Genomic DNA, 15,731 nt, shown 5'->3' with positions numbered 1-15,731 from the left:
TATAAATTTTTCCCTTTTATTTTTCATGGTCATACATCTCTCGATGATCAATCAAAGGGTTTTACAATATCAAAGGGCGAGTTTGGATGTACCCAAAATTGCAATATTTTTTAATGACAAGAAAAAAAGATTGAGACAAGCATTGGAACCATTTGGATAACTCCATCAGCCTTTATTTCTCAACAAAATAGACTATGATACTAAGTCAAATGTGCCAAAAAAAACGTGAACAGAAAGATTAAAGGGCTAGTTTGGATGTATCCAAACTTGCAATATTTTTCAATGACAAGAAAAAAAGATTGAGATAGGCATTGGAACCGTTTGGATAACCCTATCGGTATTTATATCTCAACAAAATAGATTACGACGCTAAGTCAAATGTGCCAAAAAAAAAAAACGTGAGGAGAAAAAATGGATATTTTTTGGCTCACAATTTTTTTTAGATTCTCTCTTCGCGTTTGTCCCCCAAACTTTCGCTTCTCTTTTGGCCTTTCCGGTTTTCCCCCAAACTCGCTTCCCTCTTAGCCTTTCCACCATCTCGCTGCTATTTCATTCTTTCATACTCAACTCCATATCCTAACATCTTTTTTAGATCCCATCAAATTTTTTTCTCTCTAAAAAATGAACCTTTATTTTCCATATTTCTGTATCTAGAAAGCCCCTAATTTCATTGAGCTCTCCCTAACATCCTTTCCATCTTTTTCTCTAGAAAGCCCCTAATTTCATAGAGCTCTCACTATAATCCTTTCCATCTTCTCTCTAGAAAGCCCCTAATTTCATAGAGCTTTTTAGCATTCCAAGCCCCTAATTTCATAGAGGGCCTCTAACATTGGACGGGTTGCTGGATAGTGATTCCTTTTTAGGTTTTTTCTCGATATCTTTAAGAACCTTTATTCTCTATCTAAATTTAATGCTAATTTCATAGAGGGGCTCTAGCATTTCGACGGGTTGCTGGATAGTGATTCCTTTTTAGGTTTTTGTTCGATATCTCTAAGAACCTTTATTCTCTATCTAAATTTAATGGAGTGGTTTTCTGAGTATACAGAATGAGGTGTTTGCTCAATATCTCTAAGAACCTTTATTCTCTATCTAAATTTAATGGAGTGGTTTTCTGAGTATACAGAATTAGATGTTTTACAACTTCAAAATACTTGCATAGCAAACCTCTTTCGCCCAAACCTAAAACACTTACAGAGGAAACCTCTTTTTGCCATCCATTACTCTCTCTAATAATAATGTTCAACTATTCCCTGTTCCTTTCTCTAATAATAATATTGAACTCCTCCCTGCTCCTGTTTTCTGATTCTTCTCATTCTCTTTGTCTCCTATATTTGTAGAAATAAACTACAAATCTAGAGAGAAGAATCAAAATAATAACCTGCAAAAGAGAAGCATCAATATAATTAAATTATATATAATTAAATTATAGAACGGTATAAATTGGGTTTGGGATTTTAATTATAGAATGGTATAAATTGGGTTTGGGATTTCTTGCAACGCATCCAATCAGACCTATCTGGTAAATAAAATTTTTTTCTTATATTTTAAAAGACATTCAAACAATCTACCAACATAATAAAATAAAACGATAGTGTTTTTCAATTGAGGAATAAAATTTTCTTTCTATATTTTAAAAGACATCCAAACAATCTACCAATATAATAAAATAAAACGATAATGTTTTTCAATTGAGGATAAAAAAATTGTATTTTTTTTTTTCAATATGAGTATTTTTTTCTTTGACATCCAAACTAGGCCAAAACTATGGATTTTTTAGGTGTATCCGTAACAACTTGGAGGGATATTGACGTAAATTTCTCATGTTGTTTTACTATTGGATGAACGTGTTCGTTACTTGAATGCGATTCTGCTGCATGGCTGACGCGTACCATCGACAGGAAGGATGGATGGAACGAAGTCATTATAATTCAATCCAACATTTGTTTACAGGATGCAACATATCTTTTTAAATGCACGTGCACACACATAGTCTTTTCCTTCAAAATGGCATGGTCTCAACCTAACCAGCATCTCAAGATAGAATAGAATTATGGGTTTTCTTCTATAGAAAAGATAAAATTTAACCTTTGCTACAAGTGAATATTGTTGTCTGTGGTGGCTCCATTTTGTGTAATTGTTGTTATAGAATGTTGCTGACATGGGAACAAGATGTCTACAAGAATACCCAATTTATAAATTGATGTTCCTGTATATACCTTCATGTCGACAAAAAGCCCATAGAACCCTTCAAAAGTTGAAAAAAAAAGAAAAAAACCTTTTTTTCTTTTCTTTCTTAAAACTCTCTCCCCTTTTGTTTTTCTTTTTTTTGTTTTACTTATACCCCCTTAGTGCAAGTCACTTTCCCTGCTTCTATTCTTTGGGATCTCACTCTTGTGAAACAAACACTCCTATCTTTCCCTTCCCTCTCCGCCCGTGAAACATCCCTCTCTCTCTCTCTCTCTCTCTCTCGCACAACCCTCCATGTTTGCCCGCCATTTTTTTCTCCCTCTCTCACTCTCATTCTTACCCTCACCCCCAAAGTGTTTTTAGAAGAAAAACAGAAGGGCAAGGTTCCTCTTACGACTTTTCTTATCCAACTTACCATTATCAAAAATATAAAAAAAAATATTCCCAATGAAATAAAAACTCCATCAAAACTATAAAAAAAATATTTTCAATGAAATAAAAATTCCAAAATACCTTTGAAAAATTCAAATGGTACTTAAGTTGTTAGTATTTTTTTAAGTACGCCCCATTGAGAAGATGGCATGTACCAAATTTCATATTCATACAATTTTTAGAGAAAAATTAAAAATAAAATACTTTGAAGCTATCTAAGATAAAAAAGTGAGTGCCTCACTTGATCTAAATTAAACGGCTACATGGGTATATATATATATATATCTTCTATTATATATGAGTAGTATAGAAACCTTTCCCAAAAAAATATAAAATTCGTACTTTCGGAAAAGAAGTAGGGGAAGAGATTAAGGGGTTCTTTGACTGTTTTTTTAATTTGGAGCGTCCCCGTGGAGCCGAAGGTGTGCATGGGACCATAATTTTAAATATGGGGTATGTCTTTCTCTTCTTTTTATACTCAAACGTGTGCTTATGGGCTTTTCTGGAAACTATTGCTCAGATCAATGGATAGAATGGGTTTGAATTAGAAGGAGCATCAGATGTCGTAATGTCTTTTAATCTGCTCACATTCCTTTATTTGTTGGCAAATGATCCGATTGATACTATGGGCTCATATCCATTAGATGTTTTAAACATTGGTTTCAAAAACTCGAGCGCTTTGTTCAACTCGAAAAATCGGACCAGGACGACTCCTGAATTGCTTATATTGCATGTAAACTATGAAGTTACACCTCCATGCAGTTTTTTTTCTTTTTTTTTGGATAAGAGTATTGAAATTTTATTGCTTAAAAGAAACTTATATCAGACTTGTACAAATAAAGCATCGGAAACTTGAAGGGATTAAAACAAAACTCCCCTTGCAAGAGAATCAACAACTTCATTAGCCTCTCTATAAATATATTTATAGGTGACATACAATTGATTGACAATCTCGATCACAGCATCCATTGAGTTCTCAATCGCCACGGGATCTAGAGACATTGTTACACTAGTTAATAACATTTAAAGAATCTCCTTCGATTATGTACGGTTCCACCACATCCCTTTACTTCAAAATTATCAAACTCCACTTCATTTTTGTTTTCTCCCCACACGGACCCGCATAACAAAAACCAATCTCCCCAGCCAACTCCAACTGGCTATGGGTTTCCTAATGAACTTCCGTCAAAGTTCAACTTCAAGTTTCCAACCCATGATACTTCCCATCGCCCTTTTGGTCTAATTTCTATGAATTCCTGCACCATAAGGTTTGGAAGATATACTTCCATGTTATCGAGATCTCGAACCTTTCTTTTGTTATTGAGAACCAACTCCACATTGTATGTTGTACTCTCCTTTAGACCATCTCACCCTCCATAACCACCCCTTCAAAAAGCCTTTTGATTACATTCCAACCATACCTCCCTGAATACAATTGTTCTTCCAATATGTAGGATCATACATTCAACTTTTGGCAATCCATCACAACTCAAATGGTCTAGAACATTTGTGTGGGAGCATGGCAAAGTAACGCCAATCCCCATTTTTCTAAACGACCAACACCATATTTGAAAAATAAAACGACAATGGAGAAACAAATAATCCCTATTTTCATCACTCTCCTCGCATAAAAGGCAAATATTAATCAAAGTTCTTCATCTTTTCATGAGAGTATCAACTGTTAGTGTCTTACCTTAGAACACCCATAAGAAGACTAACTTTCCGTGGGATATGCCAGCACCGTATCTTTTTTAAAGAGCATTGACTCCATCTGATCCTATCATGAAACAAAAGATCAAAGGCTGATTTCACCGAAAAACATCCATCACATTCTACTTCCCAAACCAACTCATCATCAATCCCTTGGATAGTTCTCCTTTCTTCAATATTAGCTAATAGGGCTCGATGCAATGTTTTAAAAACCGGTAGTCTGAATCAAGAACAACCGATTCGGATAAGGAATTAGTCTAGACCAACTGGTTTCCTTGTTGAAACCAAGAATTGTTATGGTTCCTATGGGTTGCTTATGTACTTATGTCACTTATGCAAATAAAAATTGGGGTTTTCAATATTTTACTTTATTTTTAATAGATTAATTTTTGTTTTATTGAATAGGGTAGTGCGTGAGTTGTTTTGGAGATATGGTTGGTTTTAATATTAAGCAAAGGATTAAGCTAATTTTAAAAAGAAAAAATATTAACTACGTTTAGTTAAGATAAGGCTTTCTTGGTTTAATAAAAGAGAAGTGAGTTTGGAGGTGGTTTGTTGGTTTTAAAGAGATAAATGTTAATTAGGCTTAGTTAGGGTAAGGCTTACTCGGTTTGATAAATGAGACATGGGTTTTGAGGTGCTTTAATAAGGGAGACATGAGTTTGAGAGAGAGAGTTTAGTTTTTGAATAAATATTTTCATACCCCTTATTTTTCGTTTTCATATCTCAATATACTCAAAAATTCAAAACATATCTCCTAACCCCCTGACTAACTTTACCCACTTTCAACTACTTTTTTAACCCTAGCAAATATAAAAAAGACATGTTCATTTTAAACCCCTACTCTCTTTACATGATATATTCCCCCAAATTTCTCTATCTAACATTCACCTCTTTATCTCTCTAACGAGAGAGAGAGAGTGGGAAAATAGGTAGAGAGAGATTGAAGAGAAAATCATGTGAAGAGATAAAAAGAATGGTGTTTAGAAATGATATGTCTTTCTTATATTTGTTTGGGACAAAAAAAATAGGTTTAAAGGGAATAAAGTTAACTTAGGGGGTTAAAAAATATAAAACTTAGAATTTTTAGGACCTAAGATATGTTTTGAAACCTTGGGTCAACTTAAAAATATGGGTATAGAGATATTTTCCTTTTATTTTTTGTGGGATCTTTTTTATTTATTTATTTTTCTTCAAATGTATTTAAAATGAAGAAATCACTCATTGTAAAGAGCAGAGAATTGGACTAGAGTAAAGAGTTAATCTTGTGAAAATATATTTTGAGGTGGACTCCCTTTTGGAGTGGAATCCCTAACAAACCTAGAGATATGGTATATTCTCTTACATTTATTATTATTATTATATTATTATTTCTTCTTATATCAATTGGTATTAGAGCCTTGAGATCAAAGATCCATTCACTAAATGGAGAGTTTGGATCGGTTTGAGCAATTGGATCAACAATTCGATAGACACATGAAACACCATCGCAAATGAATACAACAATATCAATACAACAATATCTACAAGATCGACTTAGTATATTGCAACAAGAGGAACAAGAATATGAACACAATATAAAGGACGGTGTCAATAACCCTAAAGTGCAAGAAAATTTGAAAATTAACTATGAAGAAGAAGACTTGCGTGATGCAATATGTGACCCTAAAGTGCAAGAAATTTTGAAAATTAACTATGAAGAAGAAGACTTGCGTGATGCAATATGTGAAATCCATCCCTGTGAACTTGGAAAAGAAAAATCAAGATTCAATTTAGTATCCCATAGTTCGATATCTCATAGTTCCACTACAAATTATATTTGATCGATTGTTTATTTGAAGAAAAACAAGTATTGAGACGCATATTGGGACTGCATCACCAATTATTTGCTTGGCCTCTACAAGGTGTAAGCTTGAGGTCGAGTTTACCCTAACCCCATGAGAATAATTTAAATTAAAATTGGGGTTATAAAAAAACTATTTTTTAATAGATTAATTTTTATTTTAATAAATAGGGTAGTGCATGAGTTACTTAATAAATATGATAGTGTGCGAGTTGTTTAATGAATAAGGTAGTGCATGAGCTGTTTTGGGGATATAGTTGGTTTTAATATTAGGTAAATGATTAAGTTGGTTTTAAAGAGATAAATATTAATTAGGTTTAGTTGCAGTAAGGATTACTTGGTTTGTAAGGGAGAAATGAGTTTTGAGATAGTTTGATAAGGGATACGGGAGTTTGAGTGAGAGAGAGAGTTTATATTTTATGGGTTTATTTATTTATTTATTTTTCTTTTAAGTGTATTTAAGAGAGAGAGTTTATATTTTGTAGGTTTATTTTATTTTATTTTTTTTCTAAGTGTATTTAAAGGCAGAAGTCCTCATTGTGAAGAGGGAAGACCTGGATTTGAGTAAAAAGTTATGTTTTTGAAGTGGACTGCCTTGCATACCCAAAAAAAGGATATACTCTCTCACCCTTTATTATTATTTTTATTTTAATTATTTCCTCCCTCCATTTTCCCTGCCTGCATCAGTTAGGAAATCGGATAAATTGCCCGGTTCCTACCTATCATATTTATTTATTATCTTTTTATTGTTCTCAATATCTTTTTTTTTTTAATGGATCCAATTTGCCAATGCAGACCAGATTCCCAGAAGAGGCCGGGTGAACCGGAGGAAATCAACAGGTCGTACATTTTCTTTGGTTTTCTTATAAAAATGTTTATTTCCTTATTTTTTGTCTTTAGTTTCCTCTTCTCTTCCTAAAGTTATGTTTAGTAAAGTTAGACAATTACAATATTTAAATTGTTTATAAAACACAATGAATAAAATTGCTCATTTTACTATTTAACCGAAAATAGACACTAATATGTACCATGCGGCCAAGCATCAGATCCCATTTCAGCAGTACGAAATTAAGCATATGTTTAGAAAGCAAAAATGCATATTTCACAATGGGAAGAGAAGGGAAGGGCAAGCTGTGCATTGCACAACGGCTTGGTACGCATATTAAAAACACATTGATCGCGCCGTGGTAACACCCCCACACTCTACTCTACTCTACGCATATTCTTTTCATCTTTACTGCCACCACCCACTAACACCTTCAAATAAATTCACTCCTAAATTATTTTAAAAAATAGGTAGGGACACGGCTTCCCACTATATTACCCAAAAAACACACTACTTCCAAATTCATTAAGCCATTATGCATGCTAAGGTATGCCAACCTCGCTTCTTTCTTATTACCCGAATTAGCAATTCTTGTAACCGCATTATAAGGTCAATATTAATTCGATTTCTATCGAAAATAGCCGAACCAAAGAAGGAAACAGAGATCCCAAAAGTCATTTGAGTGAAAAAATTTCACCCAAATGATTTGTTAGGATTTCACTTAAAAAAATCATAAGCCCAAAAAGAGATCCACAAAATCATTTGAGTAAAAAAACATGGTTTGTTAGGATTTTGCTAAAAAAACACAACCCAAAGAGGTGCATTTTTTAAGTACATATGTTCGAACATAATATGCAAAAAGATATCTATTTGTATATATATATAGTAACGGTTAGGATGTGCGAATTAGTTCAAATGGAAGGACTAAAAATAGTAAAAAATAGGTCCAAAAGGATGTAGTTGAAAGCAATACGAAAAAATATTGGAACTTATGGAAATAGTTCGAAAAGATACGAGAACTTATGGCCTTTAAAGACCATAATGGAGAACCAAGATTAGTGTGCGAAAAATCAAAACGAAACGATTAACCGAACATGAGCCCGGAAGCGGTTTAACCGGCCTAACCGGTAGACCGACTGATTCGACCGCTCTAACCAAACAAGTCCCGGGCAATCAAAAAAGTGTTGAAAAAAATAAAAAAATATATATAAAAAAAAAAATCTACTAAAATATGAAAAACATATAAATAAATGATTAAAACAAAACACATTCAAATGAAGTTGAAAATTAATGAAAAAAATGGATTTTAACGAATCAATTTGTGCTTAGAGGTACTTTTAAAATTTTCTGAAAAAGATAAAAAAATATAAAAGTGAGTATTGATGACCAATACAATTTTAATCTTTATCATATTGTAAAGAATATTAAAAAAATGTATTACAAATAAAATTCCTATTTTTAGGAATTTATATACAATTTTTTTATTTATTTTTTTAAATACCAGTTGATCACCAAAACTGCCCAAAACCGAAACCAGCCAAACCAACCACTCGCCGGTTCTAATCTAACTGAAAGGTTAGTGGTTAGATCGCCCGGTTTTGCAAACACTAATCAGAATTCATGTAGCCAACCCCAATTAATTGGAAAAAGGCTAAAATGATAATGATGACACAAGGGGAAGATGCTTACTTACATGGACACCAAATAGTTGCATTATCCTCTCTCTTTTTTCTCTTTTTTTTTCCTCACTTTTTTTTAAGGTGCTAGGGAGTCGGCTTTTTTTCCAAGGCGTAATAGTTGCATTATCTTTCAAGAGAAACAATTAGTTCACAACGTACGTATTAACCAATAGGGCATAATATATGTCATTGCTCAGACGAAGGCATATAGTATTGTAAATTTACAAAAATGACAGAGAAGAATATATATATATATATATAGTATTGTAAATCTAGAATAATGCTAAGACAATTTTTTAAAGCGTTCTTTCGACAGTTTTTTAAAAATTGATGTAAAACGGTAGCTTTTCATTTTCTTAAAAAATGTGAGTTTTAAAATTATATTGAGAATTACACCTGTTCAAACTTTTTAAAAACTATAGTTCTGAAAAATCATGTTTTCAGTGAAGTTTTGCCAATCATAGTCCAAGTTTCAGGATATCAATAGCATGGTCGAAAGGTGCCTCCCAATAATTTTAGCCTTGGTATAACAAAACTGCATACCAGGATTTTCGTAGCCAAATAGTTGGCAAAAAACTCTGATATGATGATGATGTAAAATCAAAGTCTTTAGCCGTTAAAAAAACCTACAATGTCAAGTGACCATCATTTGGAACATTTGAAGGGACAGTTTATTTCAAAACCTCATTTTCAAACAAATATAGAGAAGAAAACATTCTCCTTAATAACCCTCACATGCCTGCCAAAAAATTTCCTATGGAATGAAGTTAAATATGTTTTTAAGTTACATACCTCTAAGAAAGTAGTAGAAACTCGTATGGTTACAATCGAATCTCGGGAAAGTTGATACTGCGTTCCTTTTCAAGTTCTTCGAGTCTACTCACGATTTGATTTGCTATATTTTTGTAGGCTTCAGCGACCCCACAATGAGGTGACGAGAAAACAATAGGAGTCCCTTCATCTGAAGTTCTCCTAATTTCCACATCTAGGGGTACCTGATCAAGACAATCTCTAAATTAAATAAACACGTCTTCTTTATTACAAACCATGCAGCAGAAATTCAAACAAATAGCTTTCCAAGGTATTATGCATTTTGCTAATATTTATTGGACACTGTTTCTACGAGTCTAGGACTCATATGTAGATATCTATCCCCTCTTTATGATCTATATATTTTTTAGATGAACTTTGGACCTAATTTGTCAGAAAAATAAAACATGGAAATCATTTTATTATTAATATATAAAAAATAAGTACATTTTAAAAGCTAAAAATATAACTTTTTGGAAAAGGTTTTTGGACACGTTAATTTTTATTTTTTTGAGAGGGACCACCACTTTCATCCATCTGAAAGATGGAAGTTCGATGCCTTAGGGGACGTAATTGTAGAATTCCATCCCCCGACGCATAAACCATTTCTCCATATTTATTTATTTACTCAATTTTGTATAGTGGAAAGAAACTTATGGTATTCGAAATATCAAACTAATGCTAGCATCCCTTATTTTCTCCCTCTTTTTCTTGAATCCTGTTCACTTTCATATATTCCTAGAGCACAACGGTTAAAATTGAAGTTAGTGTCTCTTGGAAACTTGGATCGGATTGTTCTAAGAGACATAAGCATCCATATTTTTATAGAGAAGTTTACATACAGACACGAAAAAAGTAATTAAAATACAAAATGGGTCTAATTTAGACAAAAATTACGCGGAGGGTCAGTCCCCCATAGTTTTTTATTTTTTTCCCGTATTGCCCCTCCGTCCGAGAATGCCATTCTCGGACTGCTTCTTAACTTTGCTTAAAAAAAAAAATTGATAATACGGTTGTGCCCTTAGGTTTAGGATAGTGCCCAGGCAGTCCAAGGATGGGGACCTCGGAGCACTCTATGGAGTCACCAAGGCTGTCCAAATGCAGTCCGAGTTCCCCATCCTCGGACCGCGTACTTTGAGTTCTAATAGCTGAACATAGGTGGTCCGAGGATGGGGACCTCGGATTGCTTTTTGCACTGTTCTAAGCCTTAGGGCACATCCCTACTATCAAAAAAAATTAAATTAAATTAAATAAAATAAAAAGCAGTCCGAAAATGGCATTCTCAGAACAAGGGGCAATATGGGAAAAAATAAAAAACCACTGCGGCACTGACCATTCGTGTAATTTTTGGCTAAATTACACCCATTTTTGTATTTTATACACTTTTTTTTGTGTCTGTATGTAAATTTCTCTTTTTTATATAAAATAATGGCCACATTGCTCAGAAATTGTTATTCTAGTCATTTATACATTTCCCTTTCTGAATCTTGGCCACATCGCCCCGAGTGTAATACATGGAAAAGAAAAAAGTGAATCAGCTTGAGCGGCCTAATTATATGGGTATGCAAAAACTTCAATTTATCAGCAGAAGCATGGACAGACACGCCTAAATATACTGTTTTTTCTTTTCCAAAGGTCTAAATAAAGATTACCTCTCCTAGGAATTTCATATCCATTTCATCAGCTGTATGCCTACCACCTCCCTGTCCAAATATATATGATTTCTCACCACAATGTGGACATTTGAAGCAGCTCATGTTCTCTATCAGTCCCAATATCTGCAAAATGTCTAGCATTAAACATTTCAAGAATAAGAATAATGATAGCCATGACATCAAAATGAAAAATAATGAGACTACTTGAATCTATAACATGCCTCTTAGACCTTACTGAAGTTACTTATTGAAGGTGGAAGTATATCAATACCAAGTGAAAGAAAGTGAGAACAATCACTCCTATCTGTTACGCAAATATTCATTATCATCTTGTACATGTTTTTATGGAAGATGGGAATGAGTGGAGACGTGGGACAATATGCCAGCTTTTGTTATTCACAAATATTTTTGTGACGTTGTCTACTGAGACTATTAATCCTAGAAAACAGGTACAAGTGCTAAGCAAGAAAAATCCCTGTAAATGGTCAAAATAAATCCAGAGTCTGGACTGTAGTATCATTCTTTTTTTTGACAATGAATAATCTACAGTTCTAAATTGTAAAAGATGGCAAAACCAAGCAAAGAGAGATACATATATGGTTGTTCTTACAGGAACTTCAACTTTACGAAACATGTTTGCACCTCTCCTGGCATCCAATAACGCAATGTCCTGTGGAGTTGAAACAATCAATGTGCCTGCAAATTGGATCTGCAGGTGTTATGTTCACAAATTAAAGAAATGTGATAAAGCAATCACATAAAAAGTTCTACCAAAGATGGTATTAGATACTAGACTAGTTACAATTAAAATTTTGCTTGTAAGAGAACAAATGTCCTTTATTTTTAGAAAGCAAAAATAATGATATTTGTCATTCAGAATGATCTAAAATAAAAATAATTGTGCATTAGTATCATAAACTAGAGAGGACAATAAATCACATGGTACCAGCACCAGCACTTCCTAGAGAATAGAATTACAACTACAATGAGAATGCAAATAAACATCTGACATTTGTCATTTACAAACTTTACACTAACATACACAGAAAAAAAATCTCCTCCTCGATGTAACTATTACCTTGTAAACGTTCAAGATTGTTTACTAAGAAGTGAGAGGTAATTCACACAACAACATAAAGGAAGACAAATTCTAATACAGATCATGCATCGGTCAACTTGTTCTTTGAGGATTACCCGATAATTGCAAATTCTGCGACATGGACAGCTGAGCATCCCCAGTACCAGGAGGCATGTCCACAACAAGAATGTCCAGATCTCCCCATGCAACCCCCTTGGTCAATTTTTGTAGAGCACTCATAACCTGCAAGTAAATTTAGCCGCACAAATTTTCTAGCAAAATAAACTACAACAAAAACAAATAAATGGATGGTTATGGGAAGTGGCACCAGAAATGCATCCAATAAATCCAAGAGCAAAGGATGAAAATCACCCATGCAACTTGGTATTCAATGCATCCATCATAACCTGGTATGAAGTTTACCTTATTTTGGTTCTAAATTTCCATTCACAAGCTTACGCAGTAGCACTCACTTACTTACCATGGGGCCTCTCCATACAATTGGAGCACCTTTATCTACCAAAAATCCAATTGACATGCATCGCACTCCATAGTTTTCAATAGGGATCATCTTCATATCTGTCAGAAATATGATGGAAAAACGTTAAAACAAAACACTGACCTCTGCTAAACAAGGTGCTCCTTGTCAAATCCAGGGAACATGCCCACAGTCAGCATATAACTCTTTGAGTTATGGTTGGAGTTATGGTCTTAGTTCTTATGTATGAAGTAGGATCTGAAGTTCTGAACCAATGCTGTGGAGAAAGGCACATTAGCTCCATAGTATCCATGTCCCACATCATGTTAAAAAGTGGTAAATTTACAAAGCATTGCATATTCGGGCTATTTGTACAAGAAACAGAAAATGATAAAGCATTCTTCCAAAAAAAAAAATCAAACCAAGTCATATCCCGTTGTAAAGATTAAGGAGTGCTCACTTCTTGCAAATAAAATTCTACTTTATTGAAGGATAATAGGGATGCATATAAGTTTATTGGAAAGTGCCATAAAGGACAATCAGATCACAAGTTTACGACTCTTCTTTCTGATTCGATACAATAAGCGAAACTGCACAAATATTGATATTGATTGTGCTTACATAGCATTCATGAATAGATGAATAAAAGCTTCTCTCTATTTATTGGTGATAAATGAAACCAATATTTACCAGCTATTCGGGTGAACAACAAGAGAAGATGTATTTATTAATATAAATGATGCTTTTGCCAAGGAATCAAAAGCATACATCAGAATCACATATTTTATTTGTCATCAAATGTAATAAAACAAGGAGAGGAGCACCTTTACTCACTTCTGGCTTTCCATGGAGCTTCATCATGGTAGGAATGGATGGTCCATACACATCAGCATCCAGCAAACCCACCCTCAATCGACACTCCATGGCAAGTGCAACAGCCAAATTCACTGAAATTTATAGATATGGTACCAGTAAATGCGCAAACTTCCAAAAGATCAAGAACCCTCAAGAGCCTTCTAGACTATATAACTATTAACCGAACATCCAGTATGATACCGCAACTACACAGTGGAGGCAATTATTAATATAGCTAATAATAGTGCAACTGCAATCAATAAAAAGGGGATTAAGTAAGAAATAATAATAACTCATGCAATTAAGTGACGCATAAGGCTTATACAATGGAAAGGACCAGCTTGATGCCGCCATCACCTTAAATAGTGCAAACTCAAAACCCCAACCTCTTTCTACCCTACTATCTGCCACTTAGGTGCCCACTCGATTCCTACCTATCTGCCGCTTATGTGCCCACTCAATTCCTACCTACCTGCCATGGTGGTCCTGGTTTTCATTTTTTGTAAGCATTTACTTTCTGAGCGTTCCATATGGAGACATTTTGAAAGGATTGTTGAAAACCTTTAATATGAAGCAAGTTTTATACATGTTGAATAGAAAGTAAAACAAAAATCATCGATCATTCAAAATAAGTCTAGAGCGCGAAGGGCAGGCAATGTTGTTTATCTAATTTTATTCTACAGTAGATTACCCCATATACCAAAAGATTCTGGCCATACGAGCTATATTTAGATATTCAACTTCACTTCGAGGCAAGCTAGTTAAAAAATAGATTTTCCTTTCTTGTCATGTATAATCAATAGCTCCCAATGTGATATTTCTATGAGCTATAGAATGAATCTTCAAATTTCTTCATTTTCCAATTCATATTATTTTGAAGTGAACACAAAACCAAAAAGTAATGTTATTTTTCTTTTTAGAACTACAAACACCAAATGATATTTTCCCTGAACAAAGCCAATCCAATAAAAACAGTTCTGGAGTGTTTTCATCTACATAACTGTGCCCAGGCTCAGTCTCTTGAATTTAATGTGTAAAGGAAGAACATTTAGAGTCTATTCGCACTTAATGCCAGGGTGTTTTTTTTTATAAGAAATGACACATTATTTACACATGATTTCAGAAGGGAATAAAACTCTTTACAAGAAATGGCACAATATTTGCATATGAATCCCCCAAATGAAAAAAGCCAAACTCATACATAAAAAACAAAAAAAGTAAAATAAATTACAGAGAAAAAAAGGAAAAAATTAAGAATGGGAAGATTAACCTGCAGTAGTGGACTTGCCTACACCACCTTTCCCAGAAGCTACAGCTATGATATCCTTAACTCCATCAATTGATGGCCTTCTTCCATGAACCCTATTCTTATTATCTGAACCAATGGCACTTACTAGCCTTTGAACACTCTGAAAGTTACAGTTAGTCATGAAAGAAATTCAGAACCCAATAAATAAATAGCAGCTACTGAATCAGAAAAAACCCAAAAAAACAAAAAAGAAAAGGGAAAATGTAGAAAAAGAAAAAAGAAAAATAAAAGGCCTGATATATACTTGCGTTGCAAAAGATGGTCTCAACAATCGGTGCCCACTTCGAAAGATTCTAGCCAGAGCCATAAAAACTGACTGGCTTCCAACTTCCAAGAGCCTGGAACTGGGAGAGGAGGATAGAGATATACCCAAAATCACGAACTGCTCAGTTTATTTACGGGTTGTTTGACAACCAGAAGCTAGCTGTTATCTGGAACCTGGAAGCCCCTTCTCCTTGTGAAGTTGGATGATCAAGCTCCTTGGAAAATACTGTGTTCGGTAATGGAATTTAGGGGAGCCTAGAAACATAGGTTTGATAACCTGTTTAATCAACAGAATTCGCATCGGGGTAATATTAGAATATAATAGGTCATCCACCATAGATCAAGCAAGAAGAATAGTTTGATCCTCCCCAAAATGTAACCAAAAGAAATAAGTGGTCCAACTATTCTATAGCAAGTTTTATTAGGGATTGTATATAATGAGACTATTTACCTTTGATACAAGGTGGTCACAATTACTTACAATCATCCGATGTGAAATCTGATAGCTTGGGTGTTGTAAAGTTCAAAAAAATTTCTTTTGAAATTTGAGATTGGTCAATGGTATAAATTCAGCCATCTAATTTCACACCCAATAGTCAAGATTA

General features: G+C 33.9%; 1 protein-coding gene across 22 annotated transcripts; it reads right to left on the bottom strand.

Moving 5' to 3' along the window:
* Window positions 1–1,054: 1,054 nt before the first annotated feature.
* Window positions 1,055–15,193, bottom strand: INDH (INDH1(iron-sulfur protein required for NADH dehydrogenase)). Of its 22 annotated transcripts, none has more exons than XR_016051811.1 (9): window positions 15,107–15,193; window positions 14,824–14,962; window positions 13,523–13,645; window positions 12,702–12,799; window positions 12,337–12,463; window positions 11,753–11,851; window positions 11,140–11,265; window positions 9,470–9,672; window positions 1,055–1,378 (listed from the first exon to the last, which is right to left on the bottom strand). XR_016051811.1 is itself a non-coding variant. In XM_020664372.2 (9 exons), the coding sequence occupies exons 1-8, from the start codon at window positions 15,167–15,169 to the stop codon at window positions 9,499–9,501; spliced, it is 936 nt and encodes a 311-aa protein (XP_020520031.1). In that variant the 5' UTR covers window positions 15,170–15,193; the 3' UTR covers window positions 1,055–1,378; window positions 9,470–9,498. The 22 variants fall into 22 exon arrangements, 14 of the variants coding, with proteins under 14 accessions (XP_020520031.1, XP_088717620.1, XP_088717616.1 ...); XR_016051808.1 differs by having other exon boundaries at window positions 11,140–11,276; window positions 11,753–11,838; XM_020664372.2 differs by having other exon boundaries at window positions 11,753–11,838.
* Between the last annotated feature and the right edge of the window lie 538 nt (window positions 15,194–15,731).

The sequence above is a fragment of the Amborella trichopoda genome, chromosome 3 (genome assembly GCF_054954075.1).
Source record: "Amborella trichopoda isolate Santa Cruz 75 chromosome 3, AtrichopodaSantaCruz75HAP2 v2.0, whole genome shotgun sequence".
Lineage (NCBI taxonomy): Eukaryota > Viridiplantae > Streptophyta > Magnoliopsida > Amborellales > Amborellaceae > Amborella > Amborella trichopoda.
The sequence above is the reverse complement of the archived record's forward strand: the minus strand, read 5'-3'. Positions and strand labels throughout refer to the sequence as shown.

What these genes read in the sequence shown, in the direction of transcription:
- INDH (XM_020664372.2), bottom strand. Translation starts at nt 15,169, where the DNA reads ATGGCTCTGGCTAGAATCTTTCGAAGTGGGCACCGATTGTTGAGACCA. An exon ending in GACCATCTTTTGCAACGCAA is followed by an intron (nt 14,963 to 15,106) that starts GTATATATCAGG and finishes TGTAACTTTCAG; the next exon opens with AGTGTTCAAAGGCTAGTAAG. An exon ending in AGGCAAGTCCACTACTGCAG is followed by an intron (nt 13,646 to 14,823) that starts GTTAATCTTCCC and finishes TATAAATTTCAG; the next exon opens with TGAATTTGGCTGTTGCACTT.